Genomic DNA, 23,355 nt, shown 5'->3' with positions numbered 1-23,355 from the left:
TGAAACGCTCAAAAAAGTAACAAGTAACTTTTTTCCTCGCCATAATTTGGTGGTTTTTGGCGAAAATTTACAAAACAATTATAGTTCCAACTCAAAAATGCACTAAATGAATTGAAAAAGAAAAAATAATTCATTTTTGACCCAATTTACTGATTTTTTGCCCTTGTTAATCCAAAAAAAACTAGATTTTTTAGGACAAATGCGTTTCAAATTTCCAAAAAGACGAAAACAACACCATTTTCGATGTAATTTGATTTTTTTTCAGCTTGTTTTTGTCAAAATTTAACGTACTAAAACGCTCAAAAGAGCCAAAGTATATAATTTTTCGCCCATAAAAGAAACCTCGAGAAAGATTCAAATTTTAACTCAAAAACGTGCTGAAACGCTCAAAAAAGTAACAAATAACTTTTTTCTCGCCATAATTTCGTGATTTTTTGGCTTCTTTTTGACGAAATTTTGCAAAAAAAAGATTTTTAACAGCGATATTTAGCTCTTGACTAAATAAGACTTTAAATTGAGATTTTATGATAAAAAATCCTTAGTTTCCTACGAAATCTGTTAGAAGTGGCAGTAGAAAAAAATCTCGTAATACGAAAATTGTAGAAAAAATATCGTATGCCCACCTTGAGTCCGTGCAACTCCGCTTGTGTCAGATGCACATGTGGCCGATCGGGCGGAATCGCCACATCGTGTCCCGTCGTCAGATGTGAATTCCCTAGAAGACAATGGACATACCGTTCCAGCACATACCATAACATTTCGGTAAAAAATGGATATCGGAACTTTTGCGGCACTTTGGTGGTATCCTCAACATGGGCGATCTTCAACTGTTTATCAATTCCATACGAATGTAAAAAATTCCCGCCGAAAACCAACGAATCCATCGGGGTATAAACCGCATGTATCCACCCCGTGGGTATGAAAAACGTGTTACCCTCCGTGAGGGTAATCCTCGCGCACTTATCCACCGTATCCCCGAAAAAAATATCCGATTGTTTACCCGAAAGCACCCACCGTTCGTACAAAGCAAGATTGTGTTCGGTGGGAGGGATGAGCCAGAAGACTTTGGAACCTTTGAGGATGTGGTACCACACGGAGGTACCACCGAAATCGACGTGGAAGTCCGTGTAGCAGCCCTTGACCGACATGAGGCAGTACTTTTGGACTTTGGGGTATTTCATGTCTTCGAGGAGGTTGGTGGCCTCGGTTTGGCTTTCTTTGAGGTGGCGAGGCCATACGCAGTCCACCCAGTCGACTTGACGAACCACTGTTGGACTCTGGACGTAGTTCTCGAGTTTTGTGTGGGAGAATTCGAGGGAGATGACGTTGAGGAGTTTGTCTTTGGCGGGGTCTTCGTAGTACTTTTGCCATTCTTTCATTGTCATTTCGCTGTTTTTTTGCGTGTTGACGTCCATTACGTCGAGGATGCGACGCGAACCGACGCACATGCGGACGTCGTTGATAGTGAAGTTCGACGTCGGGACGCGCAAGCCTAGAAAAAAACGGATATTCAACCCAGGAGCAAACAGCAATATTTATTACGCACTCTTAAAAAATTATAAAAAATATATAATTAAAATTTAAAAAATTTAATTAACCGGTTGAGTTATTTTCATAAAATTTTACAGGTTTTGTGAGCCAGTCAAAACGATTATTTATTTTTTTTAATTTGCATTTTCTTTTTTATTAGTGTTATTTTCCAGTGTAGAATATGGAGTTGCAATTTTTCGCAACAATCTGTATTTATTACACTAAATTGATATCTAATATCTTAATAGGAAAAAAATTGTTTAATTAATTTATCTGCTCCATGAAACTGACAAAAAACAATTTCACCAAAAAATCTCATTGTTACTTTTTGGAGATCAAAAAATGCGTACAAAATTAATTTGCAAAAATTTTAATTTAATAATTAAATAATTATGGTTGTTACTAGTGAAGATGAAGATTACAAGACAAGCGAAATGCGAGTTTTGTAATGATCTGAGTGTTCTTATTCTTCTTGTCTTTTGCAGTTGAAAAAATAAAATAAAAAATAAACAAATTCTTAGATTTTTTTGTTCAATTCTGAAGTTTTTTTGCTGGTGTTTGTGGATAGTTTCTGATTTTTTTGCCCTGGTTTAGCTAAATCTTGTACAAAATCTGATTTTTCAGGTTAAAAAAGTGTTTCAAAGCTTGAAAAAGACAAAAATAGCACCATTTTCGACGTAATTGGATTATTTTTCAGGTTATTTTTGACGAAATTTTGAGAAATAATTGTGGTCCCAAGTCAATCAAAAACGTACTAAAACGATTGAAAAGGCAGAAATAATTCACTTTTGCCTTGGTTTAGTTATATCTTGTAAAAAAAATCAGATTTTTTTAACTAAAAAATGTGTTCAAAAGCCCAAAACAGACAATAATAACACCATTTTCGATGTAATTTGGTTGTTTGTTCACTTATTTTTGACGAAAATTTGCGAAACAATTGTAGTCCTAACTCAAAAACGCACAAAATCGATTGAAAAGGAAAAAAATTAATCGTTTTTGACCCAATTTACTGATTTTTTGACCTTAACTAGATTTTTTGGGATAAATAAATGTGTTTAAAATCTCCAAAAAGACAAAAACATTTTCAGTGTAATTAAAGTTTTTTCAGCTTGTTTTTGTCAAAATTTAACGTACTAAAACGCTCAAAAGAGCCAAAGTTTATAATTGTTGGTCCATTTTAAACAAAACCTAGAGAAATATTGAAATTTTACCTCGAAAACGTGTTGAAACGTTCAAAAAAGTAACAAATAACTGTTTTCTAGCCATAATTTCGTGTTTTTTTTAGCTTCTTTTTGACAAAATTTTGCAAAATAATTGCTTTTCTGTCGTACTTATAAGTCAAAACGATCGTAAAAAGCAAATATGCCTATCAAACTTAAGTTGTAAAAGTTTTATTTGAATAAATTGAAAATGAAGTTTAGAAAACCAGCTCAACCAACTCAACAACGCCTAAATGAATTGAAAAAGAAAATAATAATTAATTTTTGTCACAATTTACCGATTTTGCCCTTGTTAAGCCAAAAAAAAAATAGATTTTTTTAGAATAAATGCGTTTAAAATCTCCAAAAAGACAAAAATAACACCATTTTCGATGTAATTTGATTTTTTTCAGCTTGTTTTTGTCAAAATTTAACGAACTAAAACTCTCAAAAAGGCCAAAAATAGTGACATTTTCAACCAAAGTTTATAATTTTTCGCCCATTTTAAACGAAACCTCGAGAAAGATTGAAATTCCAACTTAAAAATATGCTGAAACGCTCAAAAAAGTAACAAATAACTTTTTCCTCGACATAATTTCATGTTTTTTTGGCGAAATTTAAATAATTGCTTTTCTGGCTTAAATATAAGTTAAAACGATCGTAAAAAGCAACTATGCGTATCAAAATTAATTTGTAAAAATTTTATTTCAATAATTTGAAAATGAAAAAATGCGAATTTTATATTTTGAAAAATCTACTTACTAAAAAAATTAAAAATTCAACAAATCCTTAGATTTTTGTGAAAACCTGCATTTTTGAATAGTTTTTTTAATCTCCCCAACTGTTTTTAGCTTGAGTTTTGTTTTTTTTTAAAAATCTACTATATTTCTGTAAAATTCAACAAATTCTTACATTTTTTGGTATTTACAAAACTGAAATACATATTTTTAAAGCTGAAATTTTAGGATAGTTTTTAAGTCCCCTAACTGCAGCTCGAATTTTAAAATTAAAAAAATCACTGATCTAAAATTTGACGAAATTTTTCCTTACATTTTTTGTTTTATTACAGGTCTAGTGATTTTTTAAGCTGGTGTTTCTGTATATATTTTCTGTCTCTTAAATAAGTAATTAAATAACCGTAAGGCAAATATTCGCAAAATCTGAATGAACAATAGCTATTATGCGACTAGAATACTATATTTTGTCCACGACTAATACATATTTTTGATTTTTGGCTTAATTTTTGGAACTGTACTTTAACATTTAATTATCTATTTTCTTCATTACGATAAAATATACTTAAGCAAAAAATTAACGTTAAATAGTAGCGAAATAAGCAAAAAAACAATAAATTTATTGAAAAGAGCGTTTCAAAGGTTCGTTTCACCCGGTATATTTTAACTTTATTAATTCGTCGGAAAAAAAAACATTTACTCACTTTTAGTAATAGTAATATCAAAAATTAAACTTTTTATTGTGAGGGTGGTAGAAAAAAATCGTTATTTGTATCGAGTTTCTGGCACACTTCTCGCACTTGATATTTCCACTGAGGTCAAATGTCAGTCTCCATGAGAAAAGTACACAAAAGAGCAAAGCTTGATAAAACTATCTACGACCGGAATAAATCTAACTTTGAAAGTTCAGCTTTAAATAAGGTTAACTTTAATCTGAAACAACAAAGTGCAACTTAAATGGAAATTTATGTCGAGAAAGTAACAATATCGAAAAGCGTTTTTTGAAATAATTCTCGACTTCAACAACTCCTCTTTGAATTAGTATTCCGGACGACGATAAAGAAGTGTGATTCCGACTTGTAACGACAAGTTTTTGAAAAAAAAATTCGATTTTTTTTATTTCTCTTACCCAATCCGGTCTTCTCTTTGAACAACAGGGGCGTATTGAACCCATGTTTCTGAAAATACGCCACATTCAGTTCATTCCCGTGCATTTCCTTGACGATATTATGCGTGGCGAAAAGCGGATTTTCCAGTTTTTCCTGGAGATTGAAAGATCTCCGGCCCTCGATTTCGTCATCTCCTAGCGCCCAATCCTCCGAATAAAGTTTCTTCTGTTTGCGTTCTCTCTACAACATTAAATACCTGTAGCACTCGTCGGGGGGAAAATTCAATCGATATCAAGTGCGCGTGAAAATCAATATACTGAATTGGGTTTATGGGTTGATGGGTGGGTTTTTCCCCGACACACGTACCATGCGAGAGATGTAGTTTTGACGATCTTCAGAGCGCTGGAGCTTTTTACCCCTGTGCGCCATTTTGTGGTACTGAAATCGGGAAAGTTGCCGACTCGACGCCTGAAAAGTGGCGGCGGGCATGCGTCGAGGGCGAGGGAGGAGGGCTATGAAATTTCATCAAAGTTGACAATGAACCAAAATTGGATTTCAGCACCCAAAGTAATGACGGGCGAAAAGTGCATCTTTTTAAACGAGAATGTCAAAAATTAACTATTTGAAACAATAAAGTCATTCGTGTAATGGGACTTTTACTACCTTTTATTAGTTTTTACGACAAACTGGGAGGAAAGTGCAACATTATTGCTTTCATATTTTTGATGCAACTCATATTTGTTATTTTTGACGATAATTTGCAGTTCAACTCAAAATCGCACTAAATGGATTGAAAAAGAAAGTAATAATTCATTTTTGACCCAATTTACTGATTTTTTGCCCTTGTTTAGCCAAAAAAAACTAGATTTTTTTAAAATAAAAACTCGAAAAACATAAAAGTAACAAATTTTCAATTTAAATTACTGACTTCTGGTTTATTTTTGACGAAATGTTGTAAAATAATTGCTTTTCCGACTTAAAAATGGTCGTAAAAAGCAAAAATAATAAATTATTTTGATTTATATTAAAATTTTATAACAAATCTTTATTTAGCTCAAAAATGTGCTTAAGCACTCGAAAACGCAAAAATGTCTCATTTTTAACTCAAAATTGTTGAATTTTTGACTAGTTTTTGACAAAATTTTTAACTGAAAAACATAATCAAAGAACAAAAAAAATGACACTTTTTCAATCTAATTTCATGATATTTGATGAAAATAATTAATTGCATTTTGATTCAAAATTGAGTTAAAACGACCGAAAAATAAAAAATAACATCATTTTTCAACTAATTTGATGATTATTAAGTTAAACAGTCAAGTTGGATAGCCCTGTTTTTCTAAAATTATTTCTTAAATTTGTCGGAAAAAACTTAACTCTTAGCTCAAAAATGTGCTTAAACACTCGAAAACGCTTAAGTAACTAGTTTTGAACTTTATTTTTGACAAAATTTGGAGAAATAATTGTATTTTTAGTACAAAAATCTCTAAAAAAACAGCAAAACATGTTTCAATGTTGGCATTTTTTTTAATGTAATCCCTATTCCCTTGTTATTTTTGACGAAAATTTGCAAAACAATTGTAGTCATAATTGAAAAACGAACTAAATGAACTGAAAAAAATAATAATTCATTTTTGACCCAAATTACTTATTTTTTGCCCTTGTTTATCCAAAAAAAAAAAACTAGATATATTAGAATAAATTTTTGACAAAATTTTTAACTAAAAAACAATTTAGCCAAAAATTTGATTTTTTTCAGCTTGTTTTTGTCAAAATTTAACGTACTAAAACGCTAAAAAAAAACAAAGTTTATAATTCTTCGCCCATTTTAAACAAAACCTTGAAAAATATTGAAATTTCAACTCAAAAACGTGTTGAAACGCTCAAAAAAGTAACAAATAACTATTTTCTCGCCATAATTTGGTGGGTTTTTGGCTTCTTTTTGACACAATTTTGCAAAATAATTGTTTTTCTGGCTTAGGTATAAGTTAAAACGATCGTAAAAAGCAAATATGCGTATTAAAATAATCTGTACCTAAAAATTTTATTTGAATAATTTGAAAATAAAGTTTAGAAAACCAGCAAAATGCGAGTTTTATATTTTGAAAAATCTACTGATTAAAAAAATTTAAAATTCAACAAATTTTTAGATTTTTGTAGAAATCTGTATTTCTGAATAGTTTTTAAATCTCCCAAACGGTTCTTGTAGATCGAGATTTGATTTTTTGAAAAATCTACGAACTTTTTAAAAAAATTTAACATTTTTTGTACAAAAAGTATTTTTAAAGCTAAAATTTTGTCTTTTTCAGCTCGAATTTTGAAATTAAAAAAATTATTAATTCCCGAAATTTCTCCCTACATTTTGTGTTTTATCTGAGGTCTGAAAATTCTGTATATATTTTCAATCTTCCCATCTGCTTAAATAATTACGGCTAATGTGACTTTTACTACCTCTTATTAGTTTTTAGGACAAACTGAGAGGAAAGTGCAACATTATTCCTTTCATATTTTTAATTCAACTAATATTTCGGGAATGTAATCTCTAATCCCTTGTTCGGGAACAAATCGAGCGGAAATTCGGCCGATTTAATATTAGATTGGAAACTAGTTGCATCGAGGGATTTCTTTGAAAACATGTCAACAAAATCGTTGCAAATGAATTATAAAGAGTTCCGAGGTTTGACGAATTTGTGCAAAGAAACGGAAAAAATCGTCAAAGATCTAATGCAATTTTTAATCAAGTCGATGGTATATCTTTTATTTGTTGCAGATGTCACTTTTCTGCACTGCAGTGTATCGATTAGAGTCACTGAGGGACGAAAATACCACTTTCGTGCTTGGCATCTTTACAATATTTGTAAGCCGATTATTTCACTCATGTCTTTCTCATTTTCCGCCGGAAGTTTGATTCAACAAATAAAAGATTCATAAGTATTAAAAAAAAAAAAAATGAGCGTTTAAAAAATGATTTTCTGACTGAAATTTATATAATATACAGGGACGCCCAAAAAATAAAAAAAAGCAATTTTTCAAATTGTATTCAGATTTCGTATATACGTTTAAAAATACCGTTTCCAGACGTTGAAGACCCGGATATTTTTTTTCTAATTATTATCTGACTTGATTTTTAGAATTTAGAAAAACAGCATATTTTTTCTTAATTCAGTGATGTAACTCACTTCAATAAGTATGTGTAAAAAAATAATAAGTACGATTAATCTTCATTTCCGGACAATTTTTTGATTTTTTTTCAAAAATCCAGAATCCGGAACCCCTCCAAATCAACACAATTTTCTAATTTTTAACTTTCTAATTCTGCACTTCTAACTTAAATATTTCATTTTGATTATCGAAAAAATCCGTAATTTTCAATTTTATAATATACAGGGACGCCCAAAAATTATGCATACAGAATTATTTTACAATCAATTAATCAAAATGTATGCAACTTTGGTATACATGTTTAAAAACATTTAAACCTTGTCTGAAATATTTTTCAAATTTTTACACCAGTTTGTTTTGAGGATTCAAAGCCAACTTGATTTTATTTAATTTAATTTTTGCTTTTGACTTTCCAACTAATCTGGGATTTTCAAATTTTACATACAGGGTGGTTAAAAACTATACATACAGCAAATATTTTAAAAACAAATTGTATCAAAATTTGGTACATAGTTAAAAGTATTAAATTTTATCGTCTGAAATAATTTTCAAATTTCTACCCTCATTGGTTTTGAAGATGCAAGGCTAACTTGTTTTTTTTTTACATTTTATATCTTGAAAAAAACCTTTTTTCTTAATTCAGTGATGTTTGGAAAAAAACATACAAAAATGTACAATTTGAAAAAAATGTTTTTTTTTATTCCACAAAATATACTTTAATTTGGGCAATTAATAATAATTATTATAAGACTACAACGCCAGTGTTTTTTGAGGAGTGGTAGTCATGGCGACCTTGATAACCAATTTGACACAGTGTCATTTTGCATCACGTGACTAATAAAACAACACTAGAACTGTCAAAACTTTGTGTATTATTCTGACCCAAATTACAAACGCCATTTTTTGTAAATTTACAAAATAAATTACAAACTAATAAACTTCCAAATCCTTATTAGGCGTACGGCACACCTGTACAAACACGACGTGTTATCACAAAACAAGCGAAAAGTCTCATCCCTCGAAAAAATCCTCAAAATCCTCAAACTGTAACGTGTCGATTAATTACACTAGCACACATCGAGTGGCCGTGTCAGCTTGACGACGTTCTTTTGTTATGACAATTGGACCCAACCGCCTGCGATTTGGACACATGTAATTGGGAAAATCGGGTAAAATCCCGTGGAAAATGGTCCGAAAACGTCAGAAAACCGTACCGTGACGGCATGGCGACTTTTCGAGTTACGTGAGTTTTCTAAGTCACACTATGGCGACTGAAACTGCGATAAAATCCATAGAAAAACCACTCACCAGCTGTATGGAGGAGTTTCGTTTGCCGGCAGACGAATTCTGCGACATTTCAAACGAATTCACACGCGATTTTACGCACGATTCGTAAATTATTTTGCAAATTTAACGCAAACACAACCACACCAAGCGCCTGCGAAAGCGCTACTAAAAATGAAAGAACAGATGACCGGGGTTAAGATACACAACATCGCGATGTCTCGCTTACACTCACGTGCTAGTGTATCACCGGTCTTTGTTGCACAAGTCGGGGCTGGGGTTTTACTCCAATTAGATTTTATTTGTTGAGGGGGCCGGAAAAACCCCGGAGGCGGGTTAGGGGACACTCTGTGGGTGGCCAGGCAAACGGGGAAACACTCTGAAACGGTTTTTGGTAAAAAAACGGGGAAAAATTCACTTTAAATAGAGTTTATTTTGAATCGAGCGCCAAGAAAATGCCGAAAGAGGGCGCCAACACCAAACAACAAAAACACAAACAAAACTAAAAAATTGAGAACAATTTAAACAAATTGAATACCACCGTTCAATTATTAGTCCCCATACTCATAAAGTAGTCACATTTTATCTCATCTAACCACAAGTTTAAAAAAATTATTGGGTTGGGTATGCAATCAACAATACTCATCTGTACTAAAGTGCCTATACTTTTATTCATTATTAACAAATTTTTACAAAATTATCAACTAATTCGCTCAATATTTGTGGTTTTGTAACACCAGGCGTCCTCAAGCCACGTGCACCACGTGTTGTTGTAGAAAATGGGGTCTGATTTTGGGTCGGTGTCTTTGTTTCTTTGGGGTACCAACTCCTTCCAAAACTTTTCGATTTTCTCGTATAATTGTTTGGCTATTTCTGGTTCTGAATCGATAATGTTTGTTGTCTCGCACGGGTCTTTGTCCAAATCGAAGAGACAGCCCCCCGTGCAATTTAAAATTGGGGTCTGGTTTGGGGTTCTGCACCAAGACAAGTCCACGGTGGTCTCATTCGGGTTTGGGGTCGGATTTTCCGGCTCTCGGCCACTTTCGCCATAATACTGATCGAAAAGACCCTCATTGTAACTGCCTGAATTACAATTAATTATCCAGAATTATCCAAATTTGGGGTTACCTTGGAGTAGTTTGAATTTGTCCCAAATTATGGCAAAATTATTGTCGACTTCGTCAATATTGACCAGGATTTCGGAACGGTTTGATGGGTTGTTGTTGCTCAAGGCGTCCCATTGGTCAATCCCATCGATTTTGCCCAATTGGGCTACATCCCCACCCGCGGCGGAGAACAGAGTGGGCAACCAGTCGGTGATGTGGATCAGGTGGTCGCTCACATAGCCCATTTTCCGCAAAAGTGGGCTATAAATGGCGGCTGCCACGCGTACCCCACCTTCAAAGTCGGAAAATTTGACCTAAAATGCGCACGTCACTTGATTTTTTTTATAATTGGGGTCGGGTACCCCTCGTAGGGGCCAATTCGAGCCGGAATTTTCATACATTCCAACCGATTGGGCCCCATTGTCTGAGAAAAACAAAACGATTGAATTGTCAAGCATTTGTTTTTCGTCAAGTTTGGCCAAAATTCGGCCAATGGAAGCGTCCAATTGGCTCACAATTTCTGAAAAAAGCAACGTTGAATGTTACGAAATGCAGGGTTCTGTTTTACCGGCATAAAGTCTGCGTCTGGGGGCTTGAATATATGCGAATTTGTGGTTAGTTTGGTCGACATCGGGGACCCCTAATTCTGTCCCGTTTTGACCCGTATGTGCGGCCAAATGGGACACGACCATGAAAAGGGGTACCCCCACATCATGCCTCTCAATAATCTCCAAGCTTTTCTCAGTAAACAACTCAGTTGCGTACCTCCCTTGACTACCCCAAACCGGCTCAAACTGGTCATGCAAATCCAACCCTTTAATCAACTAAAAACCCATTAAAAGACCCATCGCTCATACCAAAACCACCCACCGTCCCATTATCCATTTTACTGAACGCCAAGTAGTCAAAATACCCCACGAACCCATTCCAGTACCCGAAATGACTATCAAATCCTTTCCCCAATGGGGTATCCTGTCTATAAGCCGCCCCTAAATGCCATTTACCCACAAGATGTGTCTTGTAGCCCAAATTTTTGAAATGGAGAGGCATTGTGGGCATGTTTTGGGGTAGGGACCGGTTCTCGCCCGCCTTGAGAGGGTAGCCCTGCATGCCCGATCTGATTGGGTAATTTCCAGTGAGAAGGGCGGTCCGAGAAGGGGTACAAGTCGCTTGGGTGTAAAACCGGTCCAGGATTATGCCCTTTGTGGCCAGGTTGGCCAGGTTGGGGGTGGGGATTTGGGCCGAACCGTGGAAGCTAACATCGTTGTAGCCCTACGAAAGGGTTAGGCTAGGTTTAGGTTGAAGGGCAAATTATCAACATTACCAAATCGTCGGCTATGATAATAATAATGTGGGGTTTTGCGGTGCTTGCCTTAGAGGAAGTTAAAATAAAACTAAAATTTGTGAAAAAAAATAATTAAATAAAAGAATTAAATACTTACTAAAGGAGGGCTCCCAAAAAACAAACCATAATAGCTGCAATTGCAACAATTTGGTACTTTTTTAAGCGTTTCATTTTTTGAAAATTTAAATTTTTGTTCTAGAAAGATAAGATAAGGGTTTATAATGTCTAGCCCAGACTTAATAAATGCGTATTTGCGTGTGGTTTATTCTTGTCTGAGTTATTATCGTCAAAGTTGAGGGTCATTCACACTTAATTCGCCTCAAAGTTGGAATTTATGCCTTATACTGGAAAGCATAGAAGTAAGGAAGTCACGTGTATAATAATAATAAAAAATTTTGGTCTTACGATAAGTTGGAAAGGGAAAAGTGGGAAGAAAGTGAGTTGAAAAGAAGAGAAATTAAAAAAAGTTTATTTGCTGATGTAATTCGCAGCTGCTTCGGGTTATCGAAGGTCAAAAAAATTAATTTCCGTTTATATTTCATGCGTTTTAAATTCAAAACAAAAATTAAATTTCTTTTTCGGACTATAAATGACACAAAATGCGTTTTTTTCAAGTTTTAATTTAAATTTCCCGCCAAACAAAATGACGTCAGAGGAGAAAATGGCAGCAAATTTAAATATTTTTATTACAATCAGCTCCAAAAGTCATAAAAAAGATTTTTTTTTCTATTCTAAATAAAAGCAATAACATGTAAATAAATATTTGACACAGATTTGAGACAACAAAAAAGACATTTTTTTTAGTTTGAAATTTCCGCCAGTGTGGATAAAATCGTCACTAAGTACCTTAGCAAAAACCTTTAAAAACTCAAAAAATTCGAAGTTTTTAAAACTTGACCAAATAACGTTTTATGCACTTTTGAGTCTCTAAGACCTCTAGAAATGTAAAGAACGTTATATAAATCAACTTTAAAATTAATTTTTTTTTTTGATTTTTGTCGGGATTTTGGTCGATTTTTGGCGGATTTTGCGGACCTTAAATTATTAATTTTTTTTTGTTTGTTTTGGTCCGTACTACTACCTCCTGAAATATTTCTTTTTTTAAGAACCTGTATACATTTCATGCTACTTTTACTTTATTATACCTTATATTACTCACCTTTTGTTTACTTATATCTATTTCACTAGTACACTTATGTAAATCATTTGGGTTATTAGTAATAATAACAATAATTAATAAAAAAAATTCCTTAATTTTTAATGCAAAACTTACCTTTCGTTTATTTTACTTAACTTACCTTTTCTTTACTTATATTACTATTAAATTAATTTTACACTATTTTCACTTTTTCACTTTTGTAGATACTTGTTTTAAAGTTCGCGCTCTTATACGCCCGCCATCTATTGGTGCTTATTTTAGTTAGTATTGTGCGCTTTCTCTCTTACATTTACTTATTAGAACATGTGCACATGTTTTTAAAGATCGCGCTCTTATGCGCCCGCCCTCTTTTGACATTTATTTGAATTATAATTGAATTTGAATTTGAGAAAAATTGCCAACTTGACCAGGGCTCGAACTCGGGACCTACCGCTGAGCCACCACAGCCGCCGATAATTTCAATGTTTTCCTTCAATATATTTTACACAAAATTTTTCGAAAAAATTTATTTTTCGCATTTTTACAATGTTTTTGTGCTTTATTAAGTCTTTTGAACATCCAAGAGTGCAAATGGATAATTTTGAAGTTTTTAATTTTTTCGATTTTTGTCGAAATTTTGGATTTTCGGTACGCGGAGCGGTCTAATGCCAATAACTGCGGACTTATTAGAAATAACTTTTTATATTTGGTACCGTTGGAAAGAAAATTTAATTTTCTATCATATACAAAAAAGATCAGTGCTCTACGATAAATAGTTATCGAGAAAATTTGTGATAAAGACAAAAATATCAAAAATTTAAATATGTATATAACTTAAAAACTATTACGAATTTTGCGGTTTTCTTGACGCCAATCGATTCCCCGAAACATTTTACATATGATTTTGGTCAAAATATTGTACCATTGAGATATAATTTTTTCGCAATTTACAAAATAAGAAAAAGTGAAAATTTGTTAACACCCCCCCGCGTTAAAAACTAGTGTTTTTGAACATGTCTCAGATTCAATTTAAACCTATCTTATACGATAGATTTTGATACGCTGATTACGAATTTTCCAACCATTTTGTTTGCGCTATCTCCTTTATTTTCGCCGTAATCGGCGTTTAAAGTTTCAATTTTTTTGCGAATTATTGACTTTGCTTTGATGTTAATCGATAGATTTTTTTACGCTGCTTACGATGGTGTTGAGCTTTTTGCTCTAAGTCTAATAGTTTGGTCGTAATCGTCGTTCAAAAATAAAAAATTGTCAAAATTGTGAAACTTTAAATGCGTTTTTAAGTATGTATTTTAACTTGTTGTTCAGCCTGTAATTTTACGTCTAGAAAACCATATTTTTACGACTTTTAGTAAATTGTCTATTTTTACGATTTTACTACCACTCACCTTGAAAAACTCAAAAAAAAATCGTAATTTTTAAACTTGACCCAATAACAACGTTATATGGATCAAGTTTAAAGTTGTTTTTTTTTTATTTTTGTCATTATAACTCTGGACTTATTAATGATAACCTCTTATGTTGGGTACTGTTGAAAAGAAAATTTAGTTTTCTATCATATACATACATATAAAAAAGATCAGCCCTGTACGAAAAATAGTTATCGAGAAAATTTCTGATAAAATCGAAAATATCAAAAATATAAATACAACTATAATTTCAAAAAAGATCAGTGGTGTTCTACAATAAATATTAAATTTAAAAATTAAGTACATATTCTCTTTTTGTGTTTTTCACCTTTAAAATCTTAATCACAATTAAATTAGTCCCTTTGTTTTACATTTTTTTAATTGTAGTAGTAATAAAATTCAAATATTCCGCTGCCCATAATTCCCAAAAATAGGGAAATTCAATTTTTTTGTTTTGTATGTGCATAAATATGTTATACCACAAACAAAATGTAAAAAAAAACACCGCTTTTGTTCAAAAAAATGTATTTCTTTAAATCAAGTTGGTGTTATTTGGTGTTTTGACACACCACTCGTCATCAAGCCACGTGCACCACGTGTTATTATACCGTTGAGGATTGGCATTAGGATCGACAGTGGCGTCCCCTTGGGGCACCAAAACCCCAAAAAACTCCTCAATGCGCCTCAAAAGCCTCTCCCCAACCTCCGGATTCTCCTCAATTATATTCCTAGTCTCGCACGGGTCGCTCTCTAGATCAAAAAGACACGATTGCGAGCAATTCAAAGCCGGCCTAAAAGAGTCATTTCGACACCAAGATAGGTCGATTTGAGCCCTCGTGACCCGCATTTGGCGGCGCGTGATTGGTGTTTGGGTTAGTTCCTGAATGGCCACATTGGTGTCGCTTTGGAGGACGGCGAAGGGGTCGTAAGGGGGTGTGCCAGGGGTGCGACCGCTATCGCCGAAATATGTATCAAATTGGCCATCCTCAAAAACCCCTAAATAAAAAGTTTAGTGGAATTTGTGTTTGTGGGTTGGTACCTGTGAGGAGTTTGAATCGGCCGTTGTCGGTGATGATGGATGTGGTGTTGTCTTGTTCGTTGATGTTGACGAGGAGCTCGGAACGGGGAGAGGGGGTGCCCAGGGAGAGGGTCTCCCATTGGTTGACCCCGTCAATGGGCCCCAAATCGGCCAAATTCCCCCCTGGAAAATTAACTTCTTTGAATTTCGCGCCCCAAAAGTGGCGCCTAATTCAAATTTTGTTTCAGAATTTAAATACAGGGTGCCATGTAAGGTAACATATTAGAAACAGGAAAAATTCTATCTATAAAAATTTCGAAGTTATGAGAGTTTACTTTGACTCTATTTATTTTTGTTGGAAAAATTTAATTTTTCAAGTTTTTTTTGCCACAAGTTATAAGAAGAAAAAAACAATGAAGCTGTATCCTAAATTATAACTATTTTTAATGTTATTTGTGGCTTTTATTGTCAAAATTTTTGAACCTTTACTAAATAATGTCAAAAAATAAATGTCAAATTTTTTTTTGAAATAACAGAATTTTTCCCAAGTTCATGTATCTTACGTGAAATTTTTCTCTGAGGCGCGAGTTTTGAGACATCCTGTATGTATGAAAAAAATTATGTAAAAGTAATTAGTAAAAAACTAAAAATAGTTTGTTTAAAATTAGAACAAATTAATTTTAACTGATAAAAACAATTATGTATTTTACCTGCCGCTGCGTAAAAAGTGGGCAACCAATCAGAAACGTGTATTAGTTGGTTATTAACGTAACCTCTTTTCTTCAACAAGGGGCTAAAAATAGTCGCTGTGCCCCTAATCCCCCCTTCGAAATTGGTCAATTTGATCTGAAATAAAATTGCAGGTTTGGCAAAATTTTACGATTTTTTTACCCCTCGAAGGGGCCAGTTCGACCCTGAGTTTGTGTAAGGCCCCACACTGGGGGCCCCATTATCCGAGAAAAACAAAATGATGGAATTTTCCAGCATTTGGCGTTCGGATAATTTCTTGACGACTTTTCCGAGCGATCGGTCCAATTCGGCCACAATTTCTTCAAACAAATAATTAATTAACTGGTTAATTAATTAGTTAATTAAGTACCGGCATAGAGCCTCCGACGGGGGTCCTGAATGTAGGAGTACCTCCGTTGGGTCTCATCCGCATTGGGGACCCCCAATTCGGTACCATCGCGCCCAGCATGGGCGGCCAAATGGGTCATTAGGAGGAAAAGGGGTCTTGTCGTATCATGCCCCTCTATAATATCTAAAGCCCTTTGTGTAAAAACCCTAGTGGCATATTGCCCCTGGGACCCCCATTCGGTCTCAAACTGGTCATGCAAATCAAACCCTTCAATCGCCTGCGAATATACGAACTTAAACTGAGGCATTTTTCACCCGAAATTGGGGTACCGTGCTGTTAAAATCCGTGAAATAGTCATAATACCCCGTAAACCCATTCCAGTACCCAAAATGCGTATCAAACCCCTTTTCAGTTGGGGTACTGCTCCGATACGCCGACCCCAAATGCCATTTACCCACAATATGCGTCTTGTACCCCAGATTTTTCAAATGTTGGGGCATTAGAGGCATGTCGAGGGGTAGGGACCGGTTTTGGCCGGCGACTATTGGTAAGCCTTGCATTGCGGACCGGATGGGGTAGTTTCCGGTGAGGAAAGCCGCCCGGGATGGGGTACAAGCATTCTGGACGTAGTAGCGGTCCAAAACCACCCCATTATACCCCAAAGCGTCGATGTTTGGGGTCGGGATTTGGTTATTCCGGAGGCCAATATCGTTATGCCCCTGAAATAATTACCACAATGGGTTAATTAATTTAATAAGAGAATTACCATGTCGTCGCCCATTACAACGATGATATGGGGTCGGGGTCGCCGTACACGGCATACTTGACTCGAGGTTTTTATTAGAAAAAATAGGAAGAGTAGAAAAATTATTTTCATGTTGGTTGCGTTTGAAACAGTTGTGGAGTGACTGAGTGGTAATTTTTTGTTAATTTTGTAAAATAATTATCAAAACGTCAACGCTTATCATTTCTTTATGAGTTTAAACTATAGGTGTATGCTAAATAAATACAATAAAATTAAAAAGTAATTGTTATTTTTTATCGGGGAAATTTTTTTTCGTATCTTAAGCGTTAATTATTTATGGACTAATTAAATATTAGTCTGACTGGCTAAAGGTCGCCTTTTAGGATCGTAAAAGTTTTAAAATAACAAAAATGTGAACATTGTTTGTATTAATAATCTCAAGATTTTAAATCTTGAAACAAAGATCAAGACAATATAAGTAATTTAAAGATCTTAAAAAAATATTTATCTCGACTGAAAAAATCAAAGTAAGTGAGTTTTTTAAGTTTTGGTTTCAAAATTTTAAGAAAAGAAGCGTCTTTAAATACTGAGAAAAAAATTNATAAACAAAGACTACTTTGAAATAACAAACTTTAAAATCTTGAAGAAATGACGTTACTAATTTTTTGATACTTGTATTTTAATAATACTTTATTCTAAAGAAAAAGTCAAAATTAAAAAAAAAAAAGATTTCACAACTGTTAGTAGTTTGAGACAATATACATATTACATAAAACAACATCCACGAAAGTTTAATAAAAAGGCACGACAAAAATTAGTAATGATAGAAAAAAAATAGAAATCTTTGTGTATTTCAAGATCTGCAAAAATCTTAGAAAAGAGTAAAAATTCTGTGTTAAAAAATCAAGATAAAGCGACAAAAATAATTTTTTTGGAAATATATCCCCAAAATTTTGGGAAGTGTTAATTTAGAAAATTCAGGTTTCAAGACTAAGATAGTAATAAAAATTCGAAAAAAAAAATAAATTAATAATTTGCAATGACAAATCTTGAGGTGAAACTTAAACATTATTTGAAAATAATAATAATAATTAATAATTTCAAAGAAAAAGACAAAATTTAAACAAGAATCTTGAAATAAAATGAAAGATTTCACAACTGTTATTATTTTGGGACAATGAAACAATGCATATTATGTGAAGTACAAGAAATCGTTAAAAGTCAAGATCAAAGAAATTTGAAAAAAGAAAAGGAAAAAATGAGAAACTATTCTCCATAAAAAATTATAGAAACAATCTTACAGTATTTCAAAATCTCGCAATATTATGATCATGATTTATAACGTTTGAAGATTTAAAAATAGTAATTTTTTTATTAAAGGATTAAGATACGAGTAAAACAACAAAAAATAGTTTTTCATATATTAAACCCAGAACTTTCGCAAGTGTTTATTTTCAAAGTTCAGATTTTAAGATTTTGAAATAGTATTAAAAATTGGAAAAAAATAAAGAGAAATAATCTGCAATTACAAATCTTAAGGTAAAATTTAAACATTATTTGAAAATAATAATAATAATAATTAATAATTTCCAAAAAAAAAGAAAATTTAAACAAGAATCTTGAAAAAAATGATGGAAGATTACACAACTATTATTATTTTAAATCAATCAGGCAATGGCATATTATGTGAAATATGTACAAGAAATCTTTAAAAAATCAAAATCAAGGAAAATTAAAAAAAGAAAAGGGAAAAATAAGAAACTATTCTCCATAAAAAAATTTTAGAAGAAATTTACAGTATTTCAAGATCTCGCACGGTTATGATGTCATGATTTATAACCTTTGAAGATTTTAAAACAGTAAAAATTTTGAATAAAGGATAAAGATAAGCAACAAAAATTAAGTTTTTTCAATTATTAAACCCAAAACTTTCCCAAGTTCAGGTTTCAAGATTTTAAGATAGTAATAAAAATTGGAAATAAATTAAAAATTAGTAATATGTAATTTCAAAATTTGAGGTAAAATTTAACATTATTTAAAATACAAACGCTATTTAAAAAAAACTAATCTCAAAATTTTGGAGAAATAATATCAAAGTGTTCACAAATAAATGATTTTAAAGATTAAGAGAAAAAATCTTAAACTGAAATAAAAGACACAATTAAAGACAAAATCTTGAAAAACGATTTTTTGATTAAAAATTTGATTTGGTTTATTTTGTAAATTGACGGAAAAATAAAACTCAAATTCTTATTGATTTATTTATTAAATGTACAGTTGACTTCAAAATAAAAGTGGCCACTTTCCGCCATACTTCTGCAGCCTATTGTACCCGAAAATTATCAATGCCAAAACGCCTTTATTTTTTCGCAAATCATGACTCACACGAGTCAAAAAGCTATCACAACTTATTCACCAACTTCCCATCACAAACCATTAGCATAATTCCACAAACTGATTAAGAAGAATCGGTTCAAACAACTCAATGACTCACTAATTCCAAGAACTAAGCAATCACCCAATCAAACCCTCCTCAATCCTCCTCTCTCTCACTATCCAAACAACTCAACTAATCGACTGTGAAATCGTACAAGTTGTAAATACTCGCGTCATCCAAACCGATTTGTTCCAATCAGAGACACCATAAATCATGCTTTCTAACTGATTGGTCAACTGACCGGTAGTCCACTCATTTATTATTTAAAAAGCAAGCCGTGAAGGTTTCATTCAGTTAATAAGAAACAAGCGAGTTAAAATGTTCGAGTTGAGGGTAGTTTTGGCCGGTTTGGCCCTTCTGGCAGGGTTTTGGGGCTGCGAGGGGCACACCTACCATCTGGGCGGGTGCCCCAACATCGAACCCATGCCGGGGTTCAGCATGAAAAAGGTCAGTCAATACTTTTATTATTTATCCAAATATTGACATAATTCTAAGTATAGAAAAAAATCTCAGCTATGATAAATTCACTCAGGCTTAATCTTATCATAATTGTATAAATCTCACGTTTAAATATTTTTTTATTGTAGGATTAACTAAATGCGTCAGTAAAAAAAGTACAATAAAAAATTGGAGAAATTATTATTATTATGCACACTTGAAGTATTTTAATAGTAATATTTATCTAAAATTTTGACTATAGCAGCACTTCCGGTTACACCGGAAATGGATCAACTTTGTTATTTTCAAAAATGTTTGAACTGTTTAGACTTTTTTGAAATTTTTTGAAAAATCCAAATTTTCAAAAAATCGATCTCACCATTTTCAATTATTTTGAAATCGTATTTGGGCATATGAAAAAGAAAGATTAGATCTTTTCTTTCGTGTATTTGTAATTGGAAAAGTAATTAACAAACCTCCAAAATTAAAGGTTACGTTTGGGAAACTTCAAATACCCGTAACTGAATTTTTTCAAATGGAAAGCCCCAATTTTTTCTTCACTAAATGAAAGAGAACTTAATACTGCATCAATTTGTATCAACATTCCCTATACCTAAATTTAATGATTTCCAAGTTATTTTGACTTTTTTACAATTGAAAAAATTCATTTATATCCATGGTAGTTTTCGCATAGTTTGCCATGGAAAGAAATATTTCTCACTGAAAAAAACGCCAAGTTTTTTTTCACAATTGTGTTACTCTTTTCGTAAATACACATTAATTTTATTTAATCTGAATATGAATAACTTTGATATTCTATTTTTTTCTTATTTGAAAACCTATGCTAAAGTAGCTAAATGAATTTCTCACAATATTAAAAGAAGTTACTATAACTTGAAAACTATCAAACATAGGTATAGGGAATGTTAATACAGATCGAAGCAGAACTAAATTCTCCTTAATTTAGTGAAGAAAAATTTGGGGTGTTTTATTTAGAAAAATTGAGTTAAGGGTATTTGAAGTTTCCTAAACGTACCCCTACATTTTAGCGGTTTGTTAATTATTTTTCCAATTATGAATATACCAAAGGAAAGATCTAACCTTTCTCTCTCGCATACCCAAATACGATTTCAACATAATAAAAAATGCTAGAGTTATCGATTTTCGAATAGGAAGATTCAAATTCAAATTTTTTAAAAAGGTCTAAATATTTCGAAAACGGTTAAACTTAGAATCCAAAAACGCAATAAAAAACATACCTTTCTATTTAAAATAACGAAGTTGATATCCACATCCGGTGTAACAGAAGTGTCGCCATCTTGAAAATATTTTCATTGAACAGAACCTAACCGATTATGGCTATAAACAAAATTTTAGATAAACATCATTGTTAGAACTCCCAGTACTTATAATGGGGTTTAGCCAGAACAGCCTGTATAATTTTTAATATAAATTTTACATAATTTGTATCCAGATACACTAGAATATTTTTTTCATAGTTGGTAGCATTGTTTTTGTGACAAAACAAGACATTCTTGACAAGTAAAGATCATAAAAAAGACAAGAATAAGTAAAAAAAGTCTCAAAATTTTCAACGAAAACTATAGTAACTCAAAAATTACAGTTTCGAGAAAAATTGCATTTTATTTTTGATTGTTAATAAAAAATCAAGGAACTGTTTAATATTATTGAAGGTCTAAATTTTAGTCAACAATTAGTTTATTCAAACAAAAATTTATTGTTTTTGTATTTTGGGCCCTACATAAGCAATCGTAACTAAAAACCAATTTTTATAAGTTATTATAGTTTTCTTTGAGAGTCAAAATGTACAATTGCCTACAAAGCTGAAGTCGCCACTTTACTTTTGAAGTCCCCTGTACATGCTCAATTGTCTTTTCATGGCCAACATTATTTAAATAAATACAAACGCTTTTTTAAAATAACTAATCCCAAAATTTTGGAGAAATAATATCAGTGTTCACAAATGAATGATTTTAAAGATTAAGAGAAAAAATCTTGAACTGAAATAAAAGACACAATTAAAGACAAAATCTTGAAAAAAAACTTTTCTAAAAATTTGCTTTGGTTTATTTTGGAAATTGACGGAAAAATAAAACTCTTAAATTCTCATTGATTTATTTATTAAATGTACAGTTGACTTCAAAACAAAAGTGGCCACTTTCTGCCATACTTATGCAGTCTACTGCATCCGAAAATTATCAGTGCCAAAACGCCTTGAATTTAATTGAGGGATGGAAAACAGTTTTTTCAGTTCCTTTCAAAATTTTCAAATCGATTCTCACAACGAAAACTATAGTAACTCAAAAATTGCAGTTTCGAAAAAAATTGCATTTTATCTTCGATTGTTAATAAAAAATCAAGGAACTGTTTAATATTATTGAAGGTCGAAATTTTAGTCAACAATTAGTTTATTCAAACAAAAATTTGTCGTTATTGTATTTTGGGCCCTACATAAGCAATCGTAACTAAAAACCAATTTTTGAGTTACTATAATTCTCGTTGAGAGTCAAAATGTACAGTTGCCTACAAAGCTAAAGTCGCCACTTTACTTTTGAAGTCCTCTGTACATTCTAAATTGTCTTTTCATGGCCAACTAATTGCTTTGGAACGAAGTTATCTTTCTAGAATGTCAAGTCATGCTCATGGTTTGATAAATAATTTAATTGTAGCAAGGTTAAGGTTGAATAATGAATATTTTATTTTTTTATAGATGTTGGGAATCTGGTACGTCGTCCAAAAAACCAGCACTGCGAGCACTTGCATAACCTACAATTTCACCGAGACTGACGAACCGGGGGAGTACCTCCTGGAACAGACTAGCCAACATTTCGTGCTAGGGCTGACACCCTTGAAACACGAATATCACTACACTGGCCGTCTGTCAATCCCCGATGAGGCCATTCCCGGCCGGATGAAAGTCCGATTTCCGCTTAGTGTGGCCGGAAGTGCCAGTTATACCGTTTTCATGACCGACTACGATACCTACGCTGGGATTTTTACCTGTCAAAAACTGGGATTTGCCCATAGGCAATCGGCCACGATTTTATCGAGGGAGAAGGTTTTAGAACAAATCTATATCGACAAGGTTTGATTATAATTTTTAGTTTTTTAATATTTATTATTTTTTTTAATCAGGTGAGGTCAAAGTTGGCCGCGGCCAACATCGACCCGTTCGATTTGTCAATCATCAGTCAGAAAAACTGTCCCAAGGGCGAAAACGGGACGAATATCAACATCGACGATGAGACTTTTTCGGCACACTCTGTAGCTGGTGTTATTAAGAAAGCTGGGGAGAAAATCGGGGATGGGGTCGAATATGTGGCTGGAGGGGCGAAGAAAATTTACAACAAAGTGTCCGAAAATGTCGGTGATGATAACACCGATAAGAGTAGATTAGTCACCATTAACCCCAATGCCGAGTGGTTGCCATAAAACCCGTTCGGGGGCGGAAAAGTGCCAAATATTGTGTAAGACTGTCAAAAATAAATTTTTCCTAATTTTTCGACAAGTTGTGTTAAAAATGTACAGTGATCTACAAAGTTAAATTTGCGACTTTACTTTTGCAGTCCACTGTACATGTACAG

At 32.8% G+C, this 23,355-nt stretch overlaps 4 protein-coding genes across 5 annotated transcripts in view; 1 reads left to right on the top strand and 3 right to left on the bottom strand.

The window, feature by feature from the left end:
- Positions 1 to 9,185, bottom strand: part of LOC123008404 (jmjC domain-containing histone demethylation protein 1) — a 24,213-nt gene extending 15,028 nt beyond the window's left edge. The window contains exons 1-3 of one of the 2 annotated variants that reach the window (XM_044404186.1): positions 9,043 to 9,185; positions 4,593 to 4,812; positions 624 to 1,492 (exon numbers count right to left, since the gene is read on the bottom strand). In XM_044404186.1, coding sequence (XP_044260121.1) covers positions 624 to 1,492; positions 4,593 to 4,812; positions 9,043 to 9,090 — 1,137 coding nt within the window. In that variant the 5' untranslated portion in view covers positions 9,091 to 9,185. Of the gene's footprint in view, positions 1 to 623; positions 1,493 to 4,592; positions 4,813 to 4,938; positions 5,017 to 9,042 lie in introns of those variants that run through there. The other variant, XM_044404187.1, reaches the window with a different exon arrangement.
- Positions 9,186 to 9,665: 480 nt separating this feature from the next.
- On the bottom strand, positions 9,666 to 11,765 carry LOC123008699 (arylsulfatase B-like). The gene is made up of 7 exons (XM_044404665.1): positions 11,567 to 11,765; positions 11,449 to 11,518; positions 10,995 to 11,396; positions 10,693 to 10,948; positions 10,487 to 10,644; positions 10,147 to 10,438; positions 9,666 to 10,101 (listed from the first exon to the last, which is right to left on the bottom strand). Exons 1-7 carry the CDS (start codon positions 11,638 to 11,640, stop codon positions 9,719 to 9,721), a joined length of 1,635 nt encoding a protein of 544 aa, XP_044260600.1. The 5' UTR covers positions 11,641 to 11,765; the 3' UTR covers positions 9,666 to 9,718.
- A 2,780-nt stretch (positions 11,766 to 14,545) lies between these two features.
- On the bottom strand, positions 14,546 to 17,058 carry LOC123008708 (arylsulfatase B-like). Its single transcript, XM_044404679.1, has 7 exons — positions 16,897 to 17,058; positions 16,460 to 16,849; positions 16,152 to 16,407; positions 15,944 to 16,101; positions 15,763 to 15,898; positions 15,074 to 15,235; positions 14,546 to 15,030 (listed from the first exon to the last, which is right to left on the bottom strand). Exons 1-7 carry the CDS (start codon positions 17,005 to 17,007, stop codon positions 14,567 to 14,569), a joined length of 1,677 nt encoding a protein of 558 aa, XP_044260614.1. The 5' UTR covers positions 17,008 to 17,058; the 3' UTR covers positions 14,546 to 14,566.
- Positions 17,059 to 19,570: 2,512 nt separating this feature from the next.
- Positions 19,571 to 23,279, top strand: LOC123009407 (apolipoprotein D-like). Its single transcript, XM_044405698.1, has 3 exons — positions 19,571 to 19,759; positions 22,482 to 22,856; positions 22,907 to 23,279. Exons 1-3 carry the CDS (start codon positions 19,631 to 19,633, stop codon positions 23,201 to 23,203), a joined length of 801 nt encoding a protein of 266 aa, XP_044261633.1. The 5' UTR covers positions 19,571 to 19,630; the 3' UTR covers positions 23,204 to 23,279.
- The last annotated feature ends 76 nt before the right edge of the window (positions 23,280 to 23,355 follow it).

The sequence above is a fragment of the Tribolium madens genome, unplaced genomic scaffold (genome assembly GCF_015345945.1).
Source record: "Tribolium madens isolate multiple individuals breed KSU strain unplaced genomic scaffold, Tmad_KSU_1.1 Scaffold_71;HRSCAF=194;Tcas5.2_LG6, whole genome shotgun sequence".
In the NCBI taxonomy this organism is placed as follows: Eukaryota; Metazoa; Arthropoda; class Insecta; order Coleoptera; family Tenebrionidae; genus Tribolium; species Tribolium madens.
The sequence above is the reverse complement of the archived record's forward strand: the minus strand, read 5'-3'. Positions and strand labels throughout refer to the sequence as shown.